Source organism: Drosophila montana, unplaced genomic scaffold, assembly GCF_035044405.1.
Source record: "Drosophila montana isolate Dmon_TW-CO22-7 unplaced genomic scaffold, ASM3504440v1 contig_2626_1, whole genome shotgun sequence".
Classification (NCBI taxonomy): Eukaryota; Metazoa; Arthropoda; class Insecta; order Diptera; family Drosophilidae; genus Drosophila; species Drosophila montana.
In genome coordinates, this window is record NW_026997490.1 from 717,635 (window position 1) to 735,470 (window position 17,836).

Consider the following 17,836-nt stretch of genomic DNA (forward strand, 5'->3'; position numbering starts at 1 on the left):
GGAAGCGTGTGGCGTGTCGGTTACGCTTCCGATATGCCGGAAGCAGGCCAAGTAGAACCGGGTGACGAAGCGGCCGCCGCTCTCCGTCGCAAACAGCGCTCGGGTTACAGGGCGTCGGTTAAGTACCTGCGGGGACTTGACGCCCGTAAGCCTGAATCGCTGACCGCGAGGGAGTTGCATTTGAAAAAAAAGCACGTGTACAACGTGCGGCGATATGAGCGGCTCACCAGGGCTGACCCCACACAAAGTACGAACGCTCAAACGCCTGGGCCGAAGCAGACAGCTCAGCCAGGCGAAACGGCACCAATGGAACCTCCCAAGCCGAAAGCAGCTCCAACGTCGACTACACTGCCCAAAAGGGAGAGAACAGACGGCGTAAGCGGCGGTAGGCAAAGGCTTGATGACAAAGCAAAGACCACGGATGCCAATTGCCGGTACGCGGAAGATATTCTGGCCGGCCTTGGCTCCAATCCGGAGCTCCAAGTGATAATTATTGATCGAAACGACCCGGAAGGGAAGATTTCAACCAATAACTGGCTCATTTTGGAAAAAGTTATCATGCAGGCCCAGCATGATGCCATGTCCCGCAGCGAGAACCCGTTTATCGCGGAGTTCAATGGCATCAAGTGGTATAAGGGCGCCAAAGCCGTGGCCTGTGCCAACGAGGCAACCGTCAGTTTCCTCAGGGACACTATCCAGGGCGTTCGCGAACTTTGGTTAGGGGCGAAAATCGATGTTGTCGCTAGAAGCGAGCTGCCCATGCGTACGACCATTAAGGTGTGGGTTCCTCCTCCAGTTTTAGTGAACCAGCTGGTACTGGACATGATAAAACGGCAGAATCTGGACTGTGACACTGACGACTGGACGATCATAAGGGGACAGGCTCGCGATGATGGAAACGGCACAGATCTCTGGCTCAGCATTGGTCTGGTGTCTAAAAGCCAACTCCTCAAGAAGCGGTGCCAACTAAAGCTGGGAATGGGCTGCCTGCGGGCAATCCTTTGCAGTAATGATGCTGGGCTTACAGATAGATGTTGAGCAGAAAATGAAGCGCTAAATAACTTTTTATCAGTTATAGGATTAAGTTATAGAATACAAGTCACAACAAAAAGGGAACCCTAAGTAATATAAGAATAAAGTTTTATAGATTTTAAATGACAAACATTTTTAAATTAAATTTGCGAGTGCTTTGAAGTTAACAGTTAACATGATATTCAAATTTTACAGTTATCCAGCCACATTACTGCAACTGCCAAAATACCACAACTGTTCAGTTAGCCGTATTTAAAAAATACCAAAATTAATCGATACTCGATACATTGTTTGTTATTGCACATAAACATAACCATAACCATGGCATCGAAGCATTCAACTTATTTATTTAAATAACCGCTAATTTAATGTTTAAAATGTTAAATTTAAAAATGTTGCCCGGCGTGAAAACGGCGACCGTCCGCCTGAGCCGCCAGTACACGTCGAAGGCTAAGCGCAGCGTCTTGTTACAGGACCAGAGTAAAATAAAAAGTATAGCGGAATAAGCACGTTGAGTTTGGCTTTTAAGCAAAATCTCTTTCAGATTATGAACCAAAGACAAGTGATGCCCATACGAATCGCGTCTATGTGTGGGGCTTCCAGGAGACAGGAGCTCTCGGGCTGCAAACAAACGTGAAGAAGGCCAAAGAACGTTACACGGAAATGGTGCATCATCCGACCCGGCTGCAGTTCTCGAATAACAATGAAATAACCGATGTGACCGCCGGCTATGGATTTACGGTGTATGCGGTGAAGCGCTCCGATGGGCAAACCTTGTTTGGAAGCGGACTCAACACCGACTCGCAGCTGGGCTTTCAAGTCAAGGGCGATAAAAAGGATCCCCCCAACCTGGATGTGATCATTTATCCTACTGCAATTCAGCTGCCGCGCGAGCAGGGCGAAACGGATGAGGATATGCAAGTGCGCTGTATGTCTGCCGGACGCGCACACCTCGTTGTGGTCACGCAGAACGGCACCGTGTTCACCATGGGACACAATGCGTACGGCCAGTGTGCGCGCTCCATCATTGAGGACGAGGCCTACACGGGCAGTTCGCTCATCCACCGCATAGCCCAGACGGATATATGCGGCGCGGAGGATGAAATTGTTGCCGTTGAATGTGGACAGGATCACACCATGCTGCTGACAAAGCTGGGACGCGTTTACAGCTGCGGCTGGGGTGCCGATGGCCAGACAGGGCAGGGCAACTACTACAGCGCCGGTCAGCTTACGCTTGTTGGCGGCGACATTGAAAAGGAGCGCATTGTGCGCATTGCCTGTGCCTCGGATTGTGTGCTGGCGCTAAACGAGCAGGGCGAAGTCTTTGGCTGGGGCAATTCGGAATACGGCCAGCTGGATGATTCACCCGATGCAGCGCCACAAATCTGCACGCCCCGAGCACTGCAACTCACCAGGGGCATAGGGAAGGTTAAGGATGTGGCTGCAGGCGGCTCGTTTTGCATGGCTCTGAACGATCAGGGCCTGGTCTACACCTGGGGCTACGGCATCCTGGGCTTCGGTCCGTTTGTGGAGCAAACGTCGAAGCCGCAACACCTGCTGCCACCTCTGTTCGGACGCAACGATTTCAGCAATGCAACCACTGTGGTGTCGATAGGTTGCGGTGTCTTTCACATGGGCGCCATCAATTCCGATGGGGATCTCTTTATGTGGGGCAAGAATCGCTTTGGCCATCTGGGCGTGGGCCACAAAAAGGATCAGTACTTTCCTTTTAAGGCGGCCATCAATGGCAAGGTGCTGAAGGTGGCCTACGGCGTGGATCATACCATTGCTTTATGCCGGCCACATTTATAAATAAAGCCAAAAATATTTAAAGATCACAAATTCGCGTTTTTAATACATTTAAATCGATTAAAGAACATTTAGATTAGGTTTCCTTTTTCTATTTTCTTGATAATGTTTTTGTCATTTGTTTCTTCTCGCAAATGTAAATAGCTTTTCTTTTTTTTTCGATTTTTGTTTTCTATATAAATAATTGTTTAGCACGCGTACGCATTTATAGTTATAGAGTTTAAAGAGTATATAATATAAAATATGAACTTGGAATCGAATGCAGTGTGTATTTATATGTATCAAGTTGGGAATGGGTTTTATTTGGGTTGGTTTCCCCTTTTTATATTTAAATATACAATAGAAAGTTGCAGCAATCCTAAATCTCTACTCTTATCAAACCCAATTCGCACTCGTATTTTTTAGTATTTGTCACAATTTCGTCAATCGCATTTAATTGCTTTCTAGGTACATTTCTTAACAGGGTTTCTTCTCTATATATATATATATAGATATATATATATTTATATGTATATGATTCGCTATTCTTAACTGAGCTCAACGAGCGGCAGTGCAGGAAGCGCACAGCTCGTCGAGCCGCTTGGCCAATACAATACGATCTGTTTCCGGTTGATAAGCATGGTTACATCGTACATAGAGAGCCGGGCGTGTGTCTTAATTTCTAGCCCGACACGAACACGACATGCTCGTGTTTTAAAACAAAATTGCGCACGACAACAATTTACATATATGGAATAAATATCTTTAATTATAAATTTGGCTTATATTGCTATTTAAAATTATGTAAACTCAATCGAAAGGAAGGAAGAAAATATTTTGAAGTTTTAGAAAAATTCGAATTAAAATTAAGAAATATTTTTTTTCATACATAACATTGTTTTTTTTTTTAATGTGTGAATGATTAAAATAATATATATATTAATGTAATTTAGCAAAAGTATTTAGTAAATTGAATTAACTTGAAAGCAATCAAGTCTTGAATAAAAATATAAAAATATGCACAAATAAAAATAAGACAAGAATAAATATTCTATAAAAAATGTAGTTCAATTTCAGGAATATACAGAAAGTCGCGCCCTCAACATCAATGATCGAGCCAGTTGCTCGCGTGTTTGATAAATTGATATTCGTGTCGTGCTTTAAAATGTTAGACACGCGCCCATCTCTAAGTAGAACTAAAGACTACACAAGTTGAGGCTTTCGCCTATAGATCATCGTTTTACACACAAACTTACGGAAATCAATACTAATTTGTCTTTGTTTGGGTTTTTGTTGTTGTTTTAGTTTTGTTGTTTTTGTTTTTTTTTTTCGTTTAGTTTTGTTTTTGCTCTTCATATGTTAATAATTTAAAACATTTGCGGCGCACGACCAACTGTAGCTCAAGCCACCTGCTGCTGGCGGGCCTCGTTCGCCTCGTAGGCCTCCACCTCGGCTATGTTGGACAGGTCGTATTCGATTACGCCCTTACCCATGAACTCTGCATACTTGCCGGCATCTGGAAGAGGTTCGGCTGATCGCTTGGCAACTGCAAAGGACAAACAATCGTTAAAAAATGAGTTATAGTGCTTTAGTCGGACGTGTCCGATTGTGGAGATACCCTGTACCCAAGCGTAAAAAAAATTAACTCTGCCTTATACTATAATAATTCTTAAATAACTTCTTTTTTTTTTGTTCAACATTCTAAGATTTGCGGGTATATAGTATATACCCCTATATAAATACTTGTTTATAAGGTTCCTAGGAAATCGCTTCCTTAATTGTTATCCGTAGATTAATTGGAAATCAATATTCAGCGATTTTGTAAGATGTAAAAGCTGGGATTAAATCGAGTTGGATTGCGATATATATTACTTAGAGGAAACGAGAACTATTATCTGAGAATTTAATACAGAACCTTGGACCTGGATCGAATCGATAATTTTTGCTGATCAAGAATAAAAACCAGTTGACAATATCTTTGCTACTATAGAATTTGAATGGGAACAGGCTAGAAGTACTTTCACTTACCGCCAGACACATATTTCTCCATCATGTAGACCTTCATGTCGTAGCACTCGTTGGCTATGCGCTCCGAGATCATCGACAGATCGGTGATGCGGGGTGTTATGATGCGCATATTGCGACGGACACGCTCCGTGTCGATGTTATAGTAGCCGGAGCCCATTTTCTGCATCAGATCAACGAAACTGCTGGGCGGCAGGGTGGTGTCGCGGTCCAGCGGCATGATGAAGCAGCGGTTGGTGATGGTATCGATGATGGCCGACTGGTTCTCCTTGAAGTCGTGCATGAAACGCCCGTGACGACCCTCCTTAAAGTCGGGCACATCGATCTTGGCATAGCCATCCTCATCGCTGCTATCCAGCTCGATCTCCTCGCGGAAGTAGTTATCGTTGACCTCGCCCAACTGGCTGCCCGCACTGTTACCGGAGAGTTGGGGCAACAGGGAGCGCCAGTTTAGGGTGAAGGCGTCATCGTTGCGCGCATAGAAACGTGGCATCTCCATTGAGTCCTCCGCATAGGGTATATCGCAGAGGGCATGGTAGCGCATGCTCGAATGATTCGGTGTATATAGCCGGTAAAGTGTCCAGCCCCCCAGGACGCCCATCAGCATTACGATAATGGCGATCAGGAACAAGAGAAACGATTTCAGACAGTTATATTGCGGCCGATTGAAGACCATCGATTCTGTGTCCGCATCGCTGTACGCTATTTTAGGCTGCGATTAGAAAATCAACAATAAATTTATTTTATTTATGCACAATAAATACTAGACAGTGGTGGCCATATAATGAGGAACACTTTAATTTAATATATCTTTCAAGTAAAACTTATTATTTTGTATGTTATCTATATTGCGTCTGTTGAAAATACTTCCAAAAATATAACTATTAACAAAGTGTTGCTAATTACATGGCCAGGACTGTAAATGAATTTCTAATGACTAATAACGGTCCGTTTCTGCACGTTCTCAAGTAAAGTTCGTTTCTTATCACGTTCTTTATCGTTTTCGCTTATTGGATCCAACGGATTTTCAAAAGGGAACACTGCATACAATCAGTTCCAATTAAACAGAAATTACAGCAACTTGCATGCAGAATGTTACTAATACATGAATATGTAATGCATCTGCATATACATATGTATATATAAACATGGCTGTGGTCTAGTGTTGTGAGTTTAGCTATTTTGAAGCCGGGACATTTTTAAAGACCTTTTTTTTAGCTTAAAACCTCACGAATTTCATATTTGAATATGCATAAGGGAAATCAATTTGAATATAAACTTCCTTGTGCTTGTTTATTTATCATGGGTTTTTAACCAGGTTCTTTTTCCTTATTTAAATATTATTAAACGGTACTTGGGGGATACTAAACTCAGTTTTGTTACTCTGTTTAGCTTTTTACTGCAACTTTTTAGCTGTTTACGCATTCTTCTATTCTGGCAACACTGCTGAGCTCTCCGCCATATGCGCTTTCTTGCGTGTGTGAGTGTGAGTGTGTGTGTGTGTGGATTTATCGCTGATGAGCAAAGGGCACAAATTGACTTCCATGCATGAAAAGCGGCGCCATTGGAGAAAGAAAAAAACAAAACGCAAATGCAAATGACAAAAGCTTTGCAGCAGAATGCATATTTGCATTTACATATGTACATGTACATACCAACACACATGCATATAAAACTTGCAATGGAAGCATTTACAAAGAACCAGAGCAAAAAACAACATGCATACATTTAGTCACCAAATGAAACGAAGACTAGGAAAATGGGAGAGGGTGGAGGCAGTCAGAACTGAAGTCGTGCTGCTGGCTGGCAATGCCAACGCTGCGCGACCTCAAAAGGAGCGAAGTAAGGAGTGCAAGGACACACATGGGAATTCCAACATGGAAAAATCGATAGATATGCATGCTGCTGAGAGCACACACACACACACACACATAAACGTATACATACTTATGCATGTACATAGAAAATCTCACAGCAGCAGACGCCCGCCCACACAAACACACGCGAAGGCAAACGAAAACGAAACTTGTAGCGGTGCTGCACGAAGGACACACTGGATATGTAAGGGCTGACAAGGACACGAACGATTGCGCAAAATATATATGTATGTATGTGCTTTCTAATTGCACATAACTTACACTGATTAGTGAGCCATGATGCATGATAGCCTCGTCATTTAGATGCAATGGCAACGGCACCTTCTCCAGATCCTTCTTTTCACCTGTTAATTTAGCCAAAATCGTCATAATTCCTTGTTTAACTTTATGTTCGGTGTGTTCTAGATTATTGAGCAATTTCGTTTGAAATTTTGTTGAATAGTTAACCGAAAAAAACCCAGACGTTTGCTGCCAACTACACCTGTAATGTGTTTACTCTTCAATTATTTTTTTCACTTTGTTTTTGTATTGCGCAGCAAACTGCGTAGCCAAGTAGCCGATATATCGTTCTTACTTGCTTGCAGTTACTTGCATTAGCATTATCGATATGTTGCTATCGAGTAACGAAGACAGCCGCTATATTTGCTCTTAATAATGAGTAATTTATATACCTACGCAATTACAGTATCTAAATGCTTTTAAACAATTCCAACAGTCTTTTAACTAAGTAATTGGTGCATTTGTAAGTTGCGCACTACAAGTTGTTGCGTTCCAGTGGGAACAAGTGTTTCTCCAAATATCGATATCTTACCGTTATTAATCGCTGGACTGTAGGACAGTCGGCATATTGGTTATCGCTGTACAGTATGACAGTCGATATGTTTGATGGTCTGACGTGTTGCGATTGCAATTGTTTTTCTCTTTTATTATTATTGTATTCTAGCTGAACTTGTAAGGCATTTATTTATTTAATATATTCAAGTAGCTAGACTTTTTAAAAAATGCAAGAATGAACACAATCGAAAACAGTTCGTTATATTAATGTGCACCAGTGAGAACAGCTTATTTATGGGCTCGCATGTTATCGCTGGAATGTATAACAGTTGAGATGCTTGATGGTCTGACGGAAGATTTAATCTGTACTACTAACTGAATTCTTAGATGTACAATGGGTGTTCAGGGCTTAACATTATTTATGACTATGTTGATTCGATAGGAAGGCCAGATGACCTTTGGGGCATTTATTGGCATAGTGACCTTTGTGCCCACATTTGTAGCATGTGATCTCCTCCAGCGGCGTAGGCACTTTTATAAACGCCGGCGGCGGATGATTGGGTACACCGTCTTCGTTGTTCTCCCCGCTGTGGTCCATGGCGTTAATGTTATTGCGATGCTCCAGGCTGCCCACATACTGTTTACACGAGTTCGCCTTGTGTCCGAGCTCGCCGCAATAGTGACAGGTGGGCAGTTTCTTGTGCAGTTGATCCTTGCTGAGATCGGCGAGGGGCGGCAGCTCGAACCGCGGATGCATGTGCTTGCAGTTGGGTCCATCCGGACAGAAGCCGGCCAGGTAGTTCATGCAGAGCACACGCCGCAGATGCTGATGCCGGCAGTGCGGCCCGTGGCGGCAGAAGCCGCGCTTATACCATGGACAATCTTTCACCTTGCTCTGTGGATCGATGTGCAGGAACGGGCACTCCTTGTTGTGGCAGGCATTGAAACGTGAATAGAAATAGCATTCCGGCATCTTGGTCATGTCGTACTCGTGCAGAAACTCGCACTGGTCGCCCTTCTTGCAGAGGCCGCGCAGCCAGTGCTTGCAGACGATGGTCCGATCACCTCGTATGTGCCGGAACGGGCACGCGCTGCCCTTGTCGCACTCCTGGCCATTTTTTGTGATAAAATTGCAGACTGCGGCAATGGACTTGTCCATGCCATAGAACGGCAGCGGTATGGCGCCCACCTGTTCAATCAGGTCGCGCTCCGCCTTGAATTGCAGACTGTTCACGTTCGCCAAAAGTATATCCATGTCGATGCGGTACTTTGCTCATAAAAAAACTAAAAAAAAAAGAGCGCGTTGTTTTGGGATTTGTTGTTCTTTTTTCTTTTTGGCATAACACGCCAAAGTATCGATATTATCATTGCAATCAGCCACTGCTTATCGATACTTGGATAAGAAAGCAAGTATGCAGTGCCTGCAAGTTATAAAACTTGTAACTGGTGTCTTACTAGCCAGATTGATTTGCTAGTTTTATTAATTATAATAAAAAATAATAATAAAATCCAACAAAAATGATTAACTTACTTTTTAACCAAGAAAAAAGATTTACAACAGCGCAATATTTACACCTTACTTTTCGTATGCATATTAAGTGCATAGATGCAATAATAAATTTGAATTAAGTAAAAGTTATTTGCCAGTTAATCGAGTAATTTAAGGGGTTTTTTATATAGCGATAAGCTGATATATATTTGCTAATCGAATTAAAGGTTGTTTTTTTTTTTTTAAATTGCAAGCCGTTAATGTGATCATTTGAAAATCGTACGCAACTTAATAAACATGAATGTTAAAATTAGCTGGCTAATTATTGTTTGGTACTTTTTAATAGATGATGGGAAATTTTTTGCGCAACTGCATACCAGACATTGCCATTTGTTTACGCGCTGGCGCTGGCAATCAAAAATGTAGCTTCGGTCTGAAAGGTTAATAACTGTTCGCAGCAACAACAATTGGGCGCGTGCGGATAATGCGGAGTCGCCCATCGCCCACTGAGAAAAGAAACCAACAAAAATTGTTGTAGAGTTTAAAGCGCCGCCATGCTGCCCACCTACGAGCGCTTGAACGACCCCAAAAAGGCGTTCTTTCGCCTAACATTTGCCCGGTTATCGATAATTGCCCTCAGCCTGCCATTGGGCGCATTTTGTTTCTGTGTGGTCTGGTCGCTATTTTATGACTTTGTGCGCTCCACATTTACGCACTGCGACGTGGCCAACTATTTGCCCTCGGTATCGGCGGCAATTGGTAACTATGAGCCACAGAAGACGGTCTGGCGCCTGGCCGTAATCCTGCATCTGCCGCTGCGTCTGACGGTGGCGTACACGTACTTGGAATACTATAGGGAGCACATTAAGCGCAATCGTCGCATGTTCGGCATTCTGGCCTGCACGCTGAACATTATCGAGGACATTGCTCTGTTCTGCCTGTCGCTGTGGACCTCGGCGGACAACTATGAGATCCATCGGAATTCGTTTGTGGTCTTCATAGCGAGCAGCGAGTGCTATATGCTGATCTCGTATCTGTTGAATCGGGGCGCACGCAAATCCGTGCTGTTGCCGCACGAGGAGAAGTCGCTGCGCTACAAGCGCAATCTCTTTCTGGTCAATGTGCTGGCCTTCGGCCTGGCCGGCTACTGCTTCATGCGGCACAATGCGCGCTGCGAGGCCGGCGGTAAGCAAAACAACTCCAACTCCAAACGAATCATCCATTTATCCAATCTTTACCCTCCACAGTTTACACATTTTTTGCGCTCTTCGAGTATATTGTGGTGCTAACCAATATGGGCTTCCATATGACAGCTTATTGGGACTTTTATGCCTTCAGCATTGTCTGCGATGCCCGGAACGGTCTGCATATAACGCGTTCTTAGCCTGCCAACGAATGCTCCACGTCCAGCGACCGTATTTCCGGCGTATTGTGTATATACATATGCGGTATTAGCTTAAGCTCAAAGTTTACTTAATTTTATTTAAGAAATCAACTGAATCACATTGTCATTCAGAAATCGATTTAGCTTTTAATTCAATAAGAAAAAAACGAAGAAAACTGTCAACTTGTAAATGTCTTAAATATGGAGAAACTGCTGCCCATCTCTGACAAAGATCTGACGAAGTCGTCTGTCCGGCAATTGAGGATCTCGATGTCCAATCTTTTGCTGGTTGGCTGCGCGCTGGCGCCCTTTACCATGGTCTATACTATACTGATGACATTGATATTCGACTATGCGGGCTCCACCTATACGCACTGCCAGGTGATGAACATTCTGCCGTCCATGTCGACGGTGATCCGACAACAACAACCCTTGTGGATATTCATCATATGGGCGCAGCTGCCGGCTCGCCTGCTAGCGGCTTGGCTCTACTGGCGCTATCGGAGACGCGGGCTGCCATTGCGGGCACGCATACTGAAATACCTGTCGCTGTTGCTTCTGGTTTATAACAGCGTCAGCTCCATTTCAGCGGTGCAATATGGTCATCTTTCGGGCACATTTCACAATGCGACAGCACTTTCCAGTTGGATAACGGGCCTTGGCTATATAGGCCTCTCCCACATGAGCCAGAAATTCGGTGCATATGAGCCAATGGGTCCGCACGAGAGGCTCTCCAATCGCATCAAGCGCAAGATGCTATTCACGAACTGCACCGCCATGGTGGTCATGTGGCCATTTTATGTGCTGCACGTCAACTTTTGTCTGACAATGGGTAAGCTTTGGATGAAGCCTTTTAATTATTCGACTAAATATATGTATATATTATTGATCAATATCATTGGAAGACTCGATCTAGACGTGTCCGAGTGTCTGTTAAAATATATCTTTTAAATTATACGCTAGGAAAGTGAAGATATAGCCCTAAAGTCCACAAATCTTTGTACATCAGTATCCCAGATACGCTGGTTCTTATAAGAAAATGGTTTCTTATCAGAATGTGAGGATATGGACCTGATTTCCGCAAATATTTGAACAGCAGTATCCCAGATACTTCGATTCTTATAAGAAAGTGGGATCTAATTGGATCTCGGGGTTATCTTCAAAATATTGTCCGTCTTCCCTTGACTTCCTTCTCACTGTGTGCTATTATTAGTAATAAATATTTATTAATAAAATATGCATTTATTATATTATATTTTTTCTACTTACAGCCTATTCCGTTTTTTCGTTTTGTGAATACATATTGACCTTGTCTATAGCGTGCCATATATGGACATCATATCTGGATTTCTATGATGTCTATCTGTGCCTCAATTTACATTTTGGTTGCTTTTTGGCAGACGCATAATTATGGAATATAAACTCTTTTTAAGACAATACTAAATATATATGAATACAGATTTGTGGCTGCTACGCTTCATAGATGCGCACCAGATCCTCAATGGTAATGGGATAGCTGGTCATGGGGCATGTGCCCTGTTCCTTCAGATGCGTCACAATGCATTTCCAGCAATAGACATAGCCGGATACGGCGCACGCTGTTGGCGTTTGCAGCGGCAGCAGGCAAACGGGGCATTCTCCGCACTTTGGCAATATTTCTCTCAGCTCCTGGGGCAGTTCACGTTGCGGCATGGCATCAGGATTTTGCAGTGTGCCGCCCAGCTTGCGGCGCTGATCGTTCGAGTACCACCACTGTATGAACTGCAGGAAAAAGGCCAGCACTTCGAGCATCTTTAGGAACAAATACGTCCATTTGTCCTCCTTGGGCGGCTCGCTGGGATAGCGCAGCGTCAGGCGAAGCGCACGAAACACGGGCGAGTGGCTGGACGCATATTTGATTAGGTACAGGAATGTGTGCACCGCCTTCGAGGCGTTATAGACATGAAACAGATTAATTAGCTGCGACTCCCAGGCATAGGTGTCCTCATGCTGTGCACTACGCGCTCGCAGCTTGCGCTCGACATAGGGCAGCAGAGTCAACAGCGTCGCGGAGCTGAACTGTTGCCGGCGGGTGAGCAGCTCTCCGGTTGTGCTGGCCGTGCGCTGCAGTCCGTAGAAGCTTTCGCCGAAGGAGGAGGCACGTTTGCGCAAATACAAATACTGTAGAATCCATGTAACGAGCGGCGATAGCTCCTCGCGTACGCGTATGTTGCCCCAAAGCTTAAAGTCCAAACGCAGGCCAAAGTAATCGAAAACTTTGCTCAGTGCCGGATAGATAAGATTGTCCAGCGTCTCAGCTGCTGATATTTCAAAGATCGACGGCACATTCTGCAGATTCTGACGCACATTGGCTGCCTCCGCCATGGCGCTGACAGTGGGTCAAATAATATCTGGTGCCTTTGCTAATTTTATGATAAGAATTAAGCGGACAGCCGCAACAATTGTCCGAGTACTTTTATTAATGTATCGTTGGCTCGATCAAAGTATCGATTGCCTATCGACCGACCGCCACAAGGCATCGGCCGCATTAATCAGCTGTTTGCCAAATTTGTTTATAAAATATCGCCTAAAACGTCGCGCAGTTGCAAAGGTGAAATAAATAGCGCAAATAATATAAGAAAACAGTATGAAAACATCAGGCGGTGGCTCGGCGGAGGAGCCGGCCAAATCGTCGCTTAGCAAAATCAGCAAAAAGTCTACAAAGTCACGTTCCAAGAATACCAAATTGGAGCCTGGTAGCAAAAATGCTGTCTCAGCCACAAATGTTGGCGTGCCCATGGGCAGCTTGCCAGCCACGCCCACGCATGTTAATATGGCCACAACGCCCACAACGCCAACGACCAGTTTAAGTAATTATAATCTCTTTGATGCTTCCTTTGCTGTGGCTGGACATGGGCAAGGCGTGGGTGTGGCTGCGGAAATGGCAAACAATCCCGGCAAAGTGGTAGGAGGAGGTAAAGGAAACTTGGAGATTGTCAAGTTTTCAGCATTTTTTGTCGCATTGCAGGGTCATCACAAAAGCTATGCCGGCTTTGATCCGCGCAGCATAAAAATCTTCTGGGAGCAACATGACCAGACGGATGTGGAGCTCTCGCAGGATGTTTGCGCGCGCCTCGCGGAAGATGCATCCTACAAAGTCTGGGAGCTGATTAATGTATGTCCGCCGATTTGCTGTTTATAAAAATTGCTTTATTTTCATATAATTTCACAGAATGTAAAGATTTACTCGCGTCACTCGGGCGGCGTGGTCACCTACGATCTGGTCAATGAGGTGCTCAAGGATGCGGATGTGCCGCCCATGCTGGGCGCCATTGACAGCGATTGGGATTGCATTGATTACGATGGCAGCTACTTCTTTCACTCGGACAAGATATTTGAGCTACGCGATGAGTTTCAAAAGAACATTACGCTCTCGCTGCCAAATGATGCGGATTTTCATTGCATTTGCCCGGTGGAGGACAAGAATACCGAACAGTTGAAACAGTTTGTGCAGAGCCTGGTGACTGGTAAGTGTTTGGATCATCTGTTGCTTCTAAGTGTTCATCGCAAATACTTCTCTCTTTTAGCGGCAATCTTTGGCGACTCGCAGGCACGCAGCGTGGCCGTTACGCAGGCGTTTCAAACGCCGCTAATGGGCGCCTGCTATCGCGTAATAGTCAGCAAATTGCTGCAGTTGCTCGCGTTCAAGCAGCACGATAAGGTGAGCCAACGCTGCTGGCGCCTGTTGCGCGCCTGCAATTACAATACGCAGGCGAATCACATCAATTGCCGTCCGGAGTATTTTCATCTGGCCGAGGTGCTCATCAGCCAGCTGATGGCGCCGTATGAGACCATCAAGGTGGCCGATGGCAGACCGCAATCACAGCAAGCAGCATCGGTGCCAATGGAGCTAGACAAAGTGCTTAAGCTTGAGCCGGGCCTGGGCAGCGAAGCGCAGGCTGAACAGTATCCCAGTCAAGGCATGGACCTAGACACGCAGCAGCCGCAGCAACAGCAGCCACAGGAGCAGCAGCTGCAACAGCAGCCGCAACAGTCACAGCCAACGGTGCCAGAGATTACCATCACCAGCGACACCTCAGATGGGCAGACCATTTACAAACTGCAGCTGGACGATGACAGCAGCGAAGCCGCCGAGCAACAGCAGCAGCAGCAGCAGCAGGAGCCGCAGCAGCTCTCCAGCTACTTTGCCAGCCCCGTGGGCAACAGCTACGTGGATGAGCTCTGCGAAACAATTGGCCAAATGGCGGCACAAAGTGGATATCTGCATGCGGAGTGTTTATTTTTGATTAATCGACGCTTGAACAGATTTTTTGAGGGACGCGACGTGTGCAATGAGCGGGGTAAGACGATTGTCTTTATAAAAACAACTTTTTGTATTAATTCATTCAATATATATATATATATTCCTTCATATTCCTTGTCCTTCTGCAGATTTCAAGTACATCAGTCGTGCCATACGCGGGCTCATCGCGCTGGGTGAATACGCCTTTCGGGAGTTTATACCCTACATATACAAGCTGAATGTTAACGATGTTCCCGACAGTCTCTGGCGGGATTTGGCGCCAGCTGCTGTATACCTGGGCGGGCGCGATGATATACATTTGTACGAGTGGCTGGAATACGGCTGCGGAGCCGGCAGCCTGCAGCCCTTTCTAGTACACTATGCGAGTGAGTAGGCGCCAAAACACCTGGCTTATTGATAACTAATTCGAATGTGCTTGCAGATGCATATAAGAAAATGATCTCCAAACGTTATATACATGCCAGACAGCCGGCCTTCAGATTCGTGGCACAGCCAGGCGTGCGTCGCCTGGAATGGAGCACGCTGGCGGCAGCCATGTGCCATGGCGATGATCCCAGCAAGGCGCTCAAACCGAAGCCCACGCTGTGCGAGGCCTTTCCCGAGCTGGTACAGCCCAATTTGCGGCTCAATTGCACCGGCACCATACGCTTCAAATTCGCCGGCTGTCGGCCTGTGCTGCTCAAGCCAAAGGGTGTGGCAGCAATGCACTTCATGGACTCGCCCTCAACGAATGGCGGCAGCGACATTATCCACTCCGATATACTCATTGCCAAGCGCAAGATCTTCAGGCCGCCAAGCAATGGGCGGCGCCCGGTGGCCAACAGTGGCTATCACTATTTGCGCATCTGAAGCAGGTAATAAAATTAAAATAAATGAAGAAAAAACTTAACTACCCAACGAAGGTTTTAAACAAATTGAGACCGATTCGTTTCTAAAGGAACTATATGATATAGAAGTCTGATTTTTGGTTGGAGCTGCTTGGCTTCTGACCAGGAAAATATATGGATCATGGGAAACGTGTTCTATGTGACAAAACTTTATTTAACAAATGTATACTAGAAGGCCTCCTCCTGCGGCAACGGCACGCCCGCCTCCTTCATGTCAGCCATAATGCGCTTGTTGATGATATTCTTAATGTTCGCATTGACATTGGGCAGCAGGCCGCCCGTGCGTGCCGCATGCTCGATGCGCTGCACCACATCAATCTCGCGACGGGATGAAATGAAATTCGTGACCAGCGTCTTTTCCGAACTGCCCACGCGTCCAATGCGACCGCAGCGATGTATATAGTCGGAGATGTGAAGCGGGAAATCAAAATTGAGCACATGACGTGCGCGCGTTGTGTCCAGGCCGCGACTGCCCACATCTGTGGTGGACAGGACATCGCACTGGCCACGCTGGAACTCCTCGAAGCGGCCCAAGCGTATCTTCATTAACATATCGCCATTTAGATTGAGACAATTGATGCCGCTGTTGTTTAGAAAAATGGAGACATAGTCGCTGGTCGCTGACTTGTTGCTGAAGACAATCAGGGGCCGAAGTTTGGCCAAATCCTGCTTGACCAGGTTCAACAGGTTGGCCGGACGATCCGCCTTGGCCATGCGCAGAAACTTTTGCGTCACATGCGCCATCAGATGATGCAAATGTGGACTGACTACCTCGTGAATAGTTTCCACATCGATGACGCGCTGCAGGATCTCGCGTGTATTGGTGGGCATCGTGGCCGAGGCGAGCAGCAGCTGGGTGCCCACAATGCTCGCATCCTGCACGTGATTTCTGTGGAACTAGGGAGCATAAATTTAGGCAGCTGCTTTTGGGTTTGGAATATGCAGACTTACGGGAAATCTTCGCATGAAGTAGGTGAGCTTTTCCGTGAACGAATCATCCAGCAGCGTGTCTGCCTCGTCCAGCACCACATGACGCACTTGCTCCATGTGATAGATGCCAGTTGTTACCAGCTTGCTGACGGCGCCCAAAGTCGCCACCAATATGTCCACCTCCTCGAATTGTGGATTCAGCATTAACTGCTTGGTATTGCCGCCGAGAAGTGCCTTCACCTTTAGCTCCGTGTTCGCGCACAGCTTTTGGGCAACCTGTGCGATTTGTGTGGCCAGCTCCCGTCCGGGCGTGAGTATCAGTACGCTGGGCGTATTGAAGCGTCGCTCGCCGGGCTCTGGGGATTGGTCCTTAAGCCTTCTATTTAGCACGGGCAACAGGTAGGATAGAGTCTTGCCGCAGCCCGTTTCGGCGGCAATTAGTGTGTGAAAGCTGCCATCCACAATGGGCATGGCTTGGGCCTGAATGCCCGTCAGCTGCTTGATGCCCAGCTCCTGCTGCAGGTTCTCTAGCAGCTGCGGATGCATCTGAATTTCCGATGTGGCCAGGAAGTCACTCAAACTCTTCATCTCCGCCTTCAGCTGCGCGCTTGTGATGCTGGCATTAAGAGTAAAGTGATCGCCCTTGGATTTATTGTGCAGCCAACCCTTGGAGCACAGTGGCAGGGTGCCAAACTTGGCGTCCGCTCGCTCATGCTGCAGCAGATTGAATTGTGTGCGTCGGCAGCTAATAAGCGGCTTACTGTGGCTCTGTTCGGATTCTTTTGTCTTGATTTGTGCGGCAGCCTTGGCGTATTGCCGGCGCAAGAATGTCCGCGAAAGATTTTGCAACATTTCGCCGCCAAACACTTTTTTTTCGTTTGCCGCTGCACGCCGCAGTCAGCTGTTTTTGTTTTGCTGGGGCTCATGTAACGGAATTGGAGTGTTGGAAAAGGCCACAGCTGCAGTGCTGGCTGTCAGCGTATATCGATAACAAAAAGAACCGTTGTACGCGCCAATTAACAAATGTCGCGAGTGTAAAGTTTTATTTTTGAGCTGTGCGTGAAAAATAAATATGTTTAAGTAAAGTGTGTGTGTGTATTCGTTTAATGTGTATTTAAGTGCTTATATAATAACAATATGTAATCAAAACGAATGTGCAGTTCTGCGATATACACGCAGCATGAGCAGAGCAGCCGGCACAAGCCTAGATCAGAACATATGGTGCATGCGGTAAGTCAGAATTGAATACATATACATACATACATACATATATATAAGTGCAAGCAATTCGGCCAAGTATTAAAGTATGTATGTACATACATACATATATGTGCATAAATATGTCTA

The 17,836-nt window shown here is 45.7% G+C and overlaps 11 protein-coding genes across 11 annotated transcripts in view; 7 read left to right on the forward strand and 4 right to left on the reverse strand.

The window, feature by feature from the left end:
• Nucleotides 1–33: 33 nt before the first annotated feature.
• On the forward strand, nucleotides 34–1,038 carry LOC135429200 (uncharacterized). Its single transcript, XM_064683456.1, has one exon. The coding sequence runs from the start codon at nucleotides 34–36 to the stop codon at nucleotides 1,036–1,038; it is 1,005 nt and encodes a 334-aa protein (XP_064539526.1).
• A 292-nt stretch (nucleotides 1,039–1,330) lies between these two features.
• Nucleotides 1,331–3,301, forward strand: LOC135429256 (RCC1-like G exchanging factor-like protein). Its single transcript, XM_064683521.1, has 2 exons — nucleotides 1,331–1,524; nucleotides 1,577–3,301. Exons 1-2 carry the CDS (start codon nucleotides 1,401–1,403, stop codon nucleotides 2,842–2,844), a joined length of 1,392 nt encoding a protein of 463 aa, XP_064539591.1. The 5' UTR covers nucleotides 1,331–1,400; the 3' UTR covers nucleotides 2,845–3,301.
• Nucleotides 3,302–4,107: 806 nt separating this feature from the next.
• Nucleotides 4,108–7,230, reverse strand: LOC135429251 (integral membrane protein 2B). Its single transcript, XM_064683516.1, has 3 exons — nucleotides 6,984–7,230; nucleotides 4,849–5,557; nucleotides 4,108–4,366 (listed from the first exon to the last, which is right to left on the reverse strand). The coding sequence occupies exons 1-3, from the start codon at nucleotides 7,089–7,091 to the stop codon at nucleotides 4,221–4,223; spliced, it is 963 nt and encodes a 320-aa protein (XP_064539586.1). The 5' UTR covers nucleotides 7,092–7,230; the 3' UTR covers nucleotides 4,108–4,220.
• A 604-nt stretch (nucleotides 7,231–7,834) lies between these two features.
• Nucleotides 7,835–8,795, reverse strand: Clp (Cleavage and polyadenylation specificity factor subunit 4). Its single transcript, XM_064683542.1, has one exon. The coding sequence runs from the start codon at nucleotides 8,749–8,751 to the stop codon at nucleotides 7,912–7,914; it is 840 nt and encodes a 279-aa protein (XP_064539612.1). The 5' UTR covers nucleotides 8,752–8,795; the 3' UTR covers nucleotides 7,835–7,911.
• Nucleotides 8,796–9,523: 728 nt separating this feature from the next.
• PGAP2 (Post-GPI attachment to proteins 2) lies at nucleotides 9,524–10,552 on the forward strand. The gene is made up of 2 exons (XM_064683529.1): nucleotides 9,524–10,170; nucleotides 10,233–10,552. Exons 1-2 carry the CDS (start codon nucleotides 9,540–9,542, stop codon nucleotides 10,367–10,369), a joined length of 768 nt encoding a protein of 255 aa, XP_064539599.1. The 5' UTR covers nucleotides 9,524–9,539; the 3' UTR covers nucleotides 10,370–10,552.
• A 6-nt stretch (nucleotides 10,553–10,558) lies between these two features.
• Nucleotides 10,559–11,851, forward strand: LOC135429263 (post-GPI attachment to proteins factor 2). Its single transcript, XM_064683528.1, has 2 exons — nucleotides 10,559–11,201; nucleotides 11,641–11,851. Exons 1-2 carry the CDS (start codon nucleotides 10,571–10,573, stop codon nucleotides 11,775–11,777), a joined length of 768 nt encoding a protein of 255 aa, XP_064539598.1. The 5' UTR covers nucleotides 10,559–10,570; the 3' UTR covers nucleotides 11,778–11,851.
• On the reverse strand, nucleotides 11,773–12,820 carry Pex12 (peroxin 12). Its single transcript, XM_064683527.1, has one exon. It carries the CDS (start codon nucleotides 12,731–12,733, stop codon nucleotides 11,840–11,842), a length of 894 nt encoding a protein of 297 aa, XP_064539597.1. The 5' UTR covers nucleotides 12,734–12,820; the 3' UTR covers nucleotides 11,773–11,839.
• A 90-nt stretch (nucleotides 12,821–12,910) lies between these two features.
• Nucleotides 12,911–15,526, forward strand: Saf6 (SAGA factor-like TAF6). The gene is made up of 6 exons (XM_064683581.1): nucleotides 12,911–13,313; nucleotides 13,377–13,523; nucleotides 13,581–13,875; nucleotides 13,936–14,709; nucleotides 14,801–15,037; nucleotides 15,094–15,526. The coding sequence occupies exons 1-6, from the start codon at nucleotides 12,996–12,998 to the stop codon at nucleotides 15,519–15,521; spliced, it is 2,199 nt and encodes a 732-aa protein (XP_064539651.1). The 5' UTR covers nucleotides 12,911–12,995; the 3' UTR covers nucleotides 15,522–15,526.
• Nucleotides 15,527–15,692: 166 nt separating this feature from the next.
• On the reverse strand, nucleotides 15,693–17,407 carry Dbp21E2 (putative ATP-dependent RNA helicase Dbp21E2). Its single transcript, XM_064683578.1, has 2 exons — nucleotides 16,511–17,407; nucleotides 15,693–16,456 (listed from the first exon to the last, which is right to left on the reverse strand). Exons 1-2 carry the CDS (start codon nucleotides 17,339–17,341, stop codon nucleotides 15,728–15,730), a joined length of 1,560 nt encoding a protein of 519 aa, XP_064539648.1. The 5' UTR covers nucleotides 17,342–17,407; the 3' UTR covers nucleotides 15,693–15,727.
• Nucleotides 17,408–17,579: 172 nt separating this feature from the next.
• Nucleotides 17,580–17,836, forward strand: part of ds (dachsous cadherin-related 1) — a 248,825-nt gene continuing 248,568 nt past the window's right edge. The window contains exon 1 of the mRNA XM_064683579.1: nucleotides 17,580–17,719. The gene's annotated coding sequence lies outside the window, so the exon portion shown is untranslated. The remainder of the gene's footprint in view (nucleotides 17,720–17,836) is intronic.
• Pkg21D (Protein kinase, cGMP-dependent at 21D) overlaps nucleotides 17,590–17,836 on the forward strand; it is a 41,599-nt gene continuing 41,352 nt past the window's right edge. The window contains exon 1 of the mRNA XM_064683576.1: nucleotides 17,590–17,719. Within this exon, the coding sequence (XP_064539646.1) occupies nucleotides 17,642–17,719 (78 nt within the window). The 5' untranslated portion in view covers nucleotides 17,590–17,641. The remainder of the gene's footprint in view (nucleotides 17,720–17,836) is intronic.

What these genes read in the sequence shown, in the direction of transcription:
- LOC135429200 (XM_064683456.1), top strand. Translation starts at nt 34, where the DNA reads ATGCCGGAAGCAGGCCAAGTAGAACCGGGTGACGAAGCGGCCGCCGCT.
- LOC135429256 (XM_064683521.1), top strand. Translation starts at nt 1,401, where the DNA reads ATGTTTAAAATGTTAAATTTAAAAATGTTGCCCGGCGTGAAAACGGCG. An exon ending in GGACCAGAGTAAAATAAAAA is followed by an intron (nt 1,525 to 1,576) that starts GTATAGCGGAAT and finishes AATCTCTTTCAG; the next exon opens with ATTATGAACCAAAGACAAGT.
- LOC135429251 (XM_064683516.1), bottom strand. Translation starts at nt 7,091, where the DNA reads ATGACGATTTTGGCTAAATTAACAGGTGAAAAGAAGGATCTGGAGAAG. An exon ending in ATCATGGCTCACTAATCAGT is followed by an intron (nt 5,558 to 6,983) that starts GTAAGTTATGTG and finishes TTCTAATCGCAG; the next exon opens with CCTAAAATAGCGTACAGCGA. An exon ending in GGAGAAATATGTGTCTGGCG is followed by an intron (nt 4,367 to 4,848) that starts GTAAGTGAAAGT and finishes TGTCCTTTGCAG; the next exon opens with TTGCCAAGCGATCAGCCGAA.
- Clp (XM_064683542.1), bottom strand. Translation starts at nt 8,751, where the DNA reads ATGGATATACTTTTGGCGAACGTGAACAGTCTGCAATTCAAGGCGGAG.
- PGAP2 (XM_064683529.1), top strand. Translation starts at nt 9,540, where the DNA reads ATGCTGCCCACCTACGAGCGCTTGAACGACCCCAAAAAGGCGTTCTTT. An exon ending in TGCGCGCTGCGAGGCCGGCG is followed by an intron (nt 10,171 to 10,232) that starts GTAAGCAAAACA and finishes TACCCTCCACAG; the next exon opens with TTTACACATTTTTTGCGCTC.
- LOC135429263 (XM_064683528.1), top strand. Translation starts at nt 10,571, where the DNA reads ATGGAGAAACTGCTGCCCATCTCTGACAAAGATCTGACGAAGTCGTCT. An exon ending in CAACTTTTGTCTGACAATGG is followed by an intron (nt 11,202 to 11,640) that starts GTAAGCTTTGGA and finishes TTCTACTTACAG; the next exon opens with CCTATTCCGTTTTTTCGTTT.
- Pex12 (XM_064683527.1), bottom strand. Translation starts at nt 12,733, where the DNA reads ATGGCGGAGGCAGCCAATGTGCGTCAGAATCTGCAGAATGTGCCGTCG.
- Saf6 (XM_064683581.1), top strand. Translation starts at nt 12,996, where the DNA reads ATGAAAACATCAGGCGGTGGCTCGGCGGAGGAGCCGGCCAAATCGTCG. An exon ending in CGACGTGTGCAATGAGCGGG is followed by an intron (nt 14,710 to 14,800) that starts GTAAGACGATTG and finishes GTCCTTCTGCAG; the next exon opens with ATTTCAAGTACATCAGTCGT. An exon ending in CTTTCTAGTACACTATGCGA is followed by an intron (nt 15,038 to 15,093) that starts GTGAGTAGGCGC and finishes ATGTGCTTGCAG; the next exon opens with ATGCATATAAGAAAATGATC.
- Dbp21E2 (XM_064683578.1), bottom strand. Translation starts at nt 17,341, where the DNA reads ATGTTGCAAAATCTTTCGCGGACATTCTTGCGCCGGCAATACGCCAAG. An exon ending in ACTTCATGCGAAGATTTCCC is followed by an intron (nt 16,457 to 16,510) that starts GTAAGTCTGCAT and finishes TATGCTCCCTAG; the next exon opens with TTCCACAGAAATCACGTGCA.